At 53.3% G+C, this 3,418-nt stretch overlaps 1 protein-coding gene across 3 annotated transcripts in view; it reads right to left on the bottom strand.

The window, feature by feature from the left end:
- The window catches only part of ACVRL1 (activin A receptor like type 1), a 19,999-nt gene extending 17,742 nt beyond the window's left edge, over nucleotides 1–2,257 (bottom strand). Inside the window, exons 1-2 of one of the 3 annotated variants that reach the window (XM_023759659.1) lie at nucleotides 1,785–2,257; nucleotides 1,320–1,584 (exon numbers count right to left, since the gene is read on the bottom strand). In XM_023759659.1, the coding sequence (XP_023615427.1) occupies nucleotides 1,320–1,483 (164 nt within the window). In that variant the 5' untranslated portion in view covers nucleotides 1,484–1,584; nucleotides 1,785–2,257. Of the gene's footprint in view, nucleotides 1–1,319; nucleotides 1,703–1,784 lie in introns of those variants that run through there. The other 2 variants (XM_014461747.2, XM_023759660.1) reach the window with 2 other exon arrangements.
- Between the last annotated feature and the right edge of the window lie 1,161 nt (nucleotides 2,258–3,418).

Raw genomic sequence — 3,418 nt, 5'->3', positions numbered from 1 at the left:
CACCCTCGCTCACCTGTTCCACCATCCCACCGAGACCAACACCTGCCATGGTCCGTGGGCACCCCCTGGTGGTCAGCGCACATCATAGCAACCAGTTGTTTGGTTGTTCTGCCATTCAGTCTATTTGCATATTAGGGTTTTATATATATAGATATGCATAATCAATGGACATAGACAATAATGTGGTGAAGGCCTATGGTGGGGTGGGAACTGGGTGGAGGAGGGCAATGGAGGAAAATGGGAGACATCTGTAATACTCTCAAAAACAAAGATTTAAAACAGGAGCAGACCTCTAAGGTGTCTTACTCTGATATGGAGATTCTGTAAGATGGGCAAGGGACCCCCACCCTTTGACGGGAATGGAGGCTGGGGGAGACAATAGCTAAAGGCATCAATTGTTGCCTGACCTCACTTCCTTTGCTGCAACCCTCCCCACTCCACCCCCCACAGCTGCTTCACAACATGAGCCTGTGAATTCCAGCACCAAGGCACACCCAAATTTCAGTGTCAGGACAGACTGGTGTCCTGCAGCCAATAGGAAGTACTATAGGATTACAGTGTCTGCTCTTTCAGATTATAGCGGCCACTTGGCACTCTATTAGCTGGAGACATGAGCGTGTGGCCGCGTGGCCGTCTTTCATACCCACTCTCTCCCCTGCCCTGCCATGGCTTCTGATAAACCTCTCCCAGCCCCAGCCCACGGATCTCTGTCCTGGGACGTGGAAGTCGGGCTTTCCCAGGGGAACGTTCATTCTGAGACACACCCTGAGAACAGAAACATCACCGTGGACCGGAGCTGAGAGTCGCCAATGTGAGTCAGTGGGGGTGGGGGACTTTATCTGGAAACGGTCCATGAAATAGATAAAAGTAGAGCACTTTTGGAGGAGGAAGACAGGGCCGGATGGGGGATGGGCTGCTCATCAGTGCTGGAGGCTACACTCCCCACCCCCTCGGCCCCCAGGCATTGGGTCCTCTGGACACTGATTCATGCTCTTGGGAGCTTCTTGTGAAACTCGTGGCTTCCACAGCACGCAGAGAGGCTGGGACAGGCATCCCAGGAGGGACAGAGCTGGAGAAAACAGTGGAGGCTGAGCCCAATGAGGAAAGGGAAAAGGAATTGCAGACTGCGTCCAAGTCTACAAGAATTAATTACACAGAAGGACCAGCTGTTCCCCATAATCAGCGGGGACAGAACAAGAGGAAACAGGCCTGAAGGACTGAGATTTAAATTTAGATACTCGGAAGGATTTCCCAGCAGTGTGAAGCAGAGGCCTGCTCCTGGGAAGGGTGTGTGGGTGAAACCTCAAGCAGATTCTCACCTATGGAAGGCAGGTGCCCCGGAGCTGGCATGAAGGCAGAGGAACGAACAACTTGATTTTTCAGGACCAGCGACGAGTGTTGAGTTTAAGTATCGCTTTTGCCACCGTGGCAGGGCCAACGCCACGGTTTTCAGCCTCTGTAGATGCAGGGCGCCCCATGCCATTTAATGCTCTGCTGCTGCCATCTTGAAATTCTTAGTAATGTTTGAACAAAGGGCTCAGCATTTTCATTTTGTGCTGGGCCCCACGGATTATGTCGCCGGTTCTGCGCCAGGATGAGTAGGAAGAAAAAGCAGGGGAGGAAATTAGCAGAGGGTGGGCTGGGCTGTGCCTCCCTTAAATGGCAGAGTGGGAGATTTAGGTCAGACAACCTAGGGATGTTTCAGATGAGAGACATGAACAGGAGAACAGGGTACCCGAGGAGGAAGAACTGTGTCTCCTTTGGGGGAGAAGGGAGGCAGATACCTGTGAAGTCCATGTTCCATCTCTTCCACACACAGCGGGGAACCCCAGCTTTGTGGGCTGGATGCAGCTACGTTCTGCCTGGAGGAAGAAGTGGCCCCCTCCGTCTCCTGCAGCTCAGGGCAGGAGGTGCCACAGTGCCCTGGGTTCCAGGCCTGGATCCAGCTCTCTGGGCCTCAGTTGCTTCCTCTGAACAACGAGGTGTTTACACGGGAGAGTGGCAAAGGTCCTTCCCAGCCTTGTACGATCTTCTTTGACTCTAAGATTTGGGAAACGACCCGGTCTTCAGGCGCTGTCACCACAGCTCAATGTGGCTGGCGCCAAGGTTTGGGGAGGGTGTGGACAGCCCAGCACCTTAGGAAGAGGCTGGCAGACAGGGGCCCGACTGGGTGAGCCACCCAGTCACCTTCCTGCTCCTCTCCGGCTCCTCCAGGATGTCCTACAGGGCTCATCGCTCCTGGCCCAGCCCTGAGCCCTGGGATGACTCATCTCAGGACTGAGCCTCTTGAGGAAGGGCTGGCATGTCAGGGCAGGAGTCTGAGATTAGGCGGTACCCACACAATGCCTCGGGGTGGGTTGGCCTGCAGCCTGGGCTCTGATGAAATGCTGCTCCAGGACGGCCTCCTCCCTGAAGTCCAGCGACCTCTGGAATGTCCCTCCCCACAGGCCGCCTCGCCTCCAGGCGCTGACTCTCCCCTACCCCACTGGTCCGCCCAGAGGAGGGAGAGGAGAGGGAGGGGGAGAGGCCACTTTGGAGTTGGAGGCGCGATGTGTGGACATCAGCTCCCATACCTGTAAGGAAGGGCTGCTGATACCGCCTCTGCCAGTTCTCAGAATGAAAGCAAAACATCCGAGAGGTCCTCTACCAGCTGCAAACCCACACGGATGTTTGGATGTTCGGTTTGTTTTGAGGGAGGGAGGCCCAGCTGTGGGACAGGACAAAGAGCATGAAGCTAGAGTCAGGAGGCCAGAGGTTTGGCTGTGTGACGGGCCTCTGTTTCTTACCTGCTCAGAAACGGGTGCTGAACGGTGCCTCTCCTACTAAAAGCTGCCTGAGGCCTTGTTATACAGATGAGTGTGTCGCTACCACAGTGGACTTCGAAGTAGGAAGCAGCCATTCTGAAAAAATATTCAAGGCATTCCTAAAAAACACAGGGTAAAGGTAAATAAATACATGAAATTCTGCAGCCGAGTTTATAATGAGAGGCAACTGTGCCCACCTCAGACCCTCTTGCCAAGGCCAGCCCCCTTCGCAAGGTTTCAGCTGTTCATTTCTCAGACATTTACTTCGATAACCTAAGTAATGTTTACAATGCTATCTCCAGATGTTGTTCAGCTTTGTTGAAGTATAATTGATAAATAAAATCACAATGACTTGATATACGTATACATTGTTGTTGTTAATCCTCACCTGAGGATTTTTCCTGTTGTTTTTCAGAGGGATTTCCTGTTGTTTTTCAGAGGGATTGGAAGGGAGGGAGGGAGGGAGGGAGGAAGAGGAGAGAGAGAGAGAGAGAGAGAGAGAGAGAGAGAGAGAGAGAGAGACATCCATAGGAGAGAGACACATTGACCCGTTGCCTCCTGCATGCTCCCCGACTGGGGCTGGGGAGCGAACCTGCAACCCAGGTATGTGCCGT

Source organism: Myotis lucifugus, unplaced genomic scaffold, assembly GCF_000147115.1.
Source record: "Myotis lucifugus unplaced genomic scaffold, Myoluc2.0 scaffold_160, whole genome shotgun sequence".
Lineage (NCBI taxonomy): Eukaryota > Metazoa > Chordata > Mammalia > Chiroptera > Vespertilionidae > Myotis > Myotis lucifugus.
This window is presented reverse-complemented; position numbering and strand designations above follow the sequence as displayed.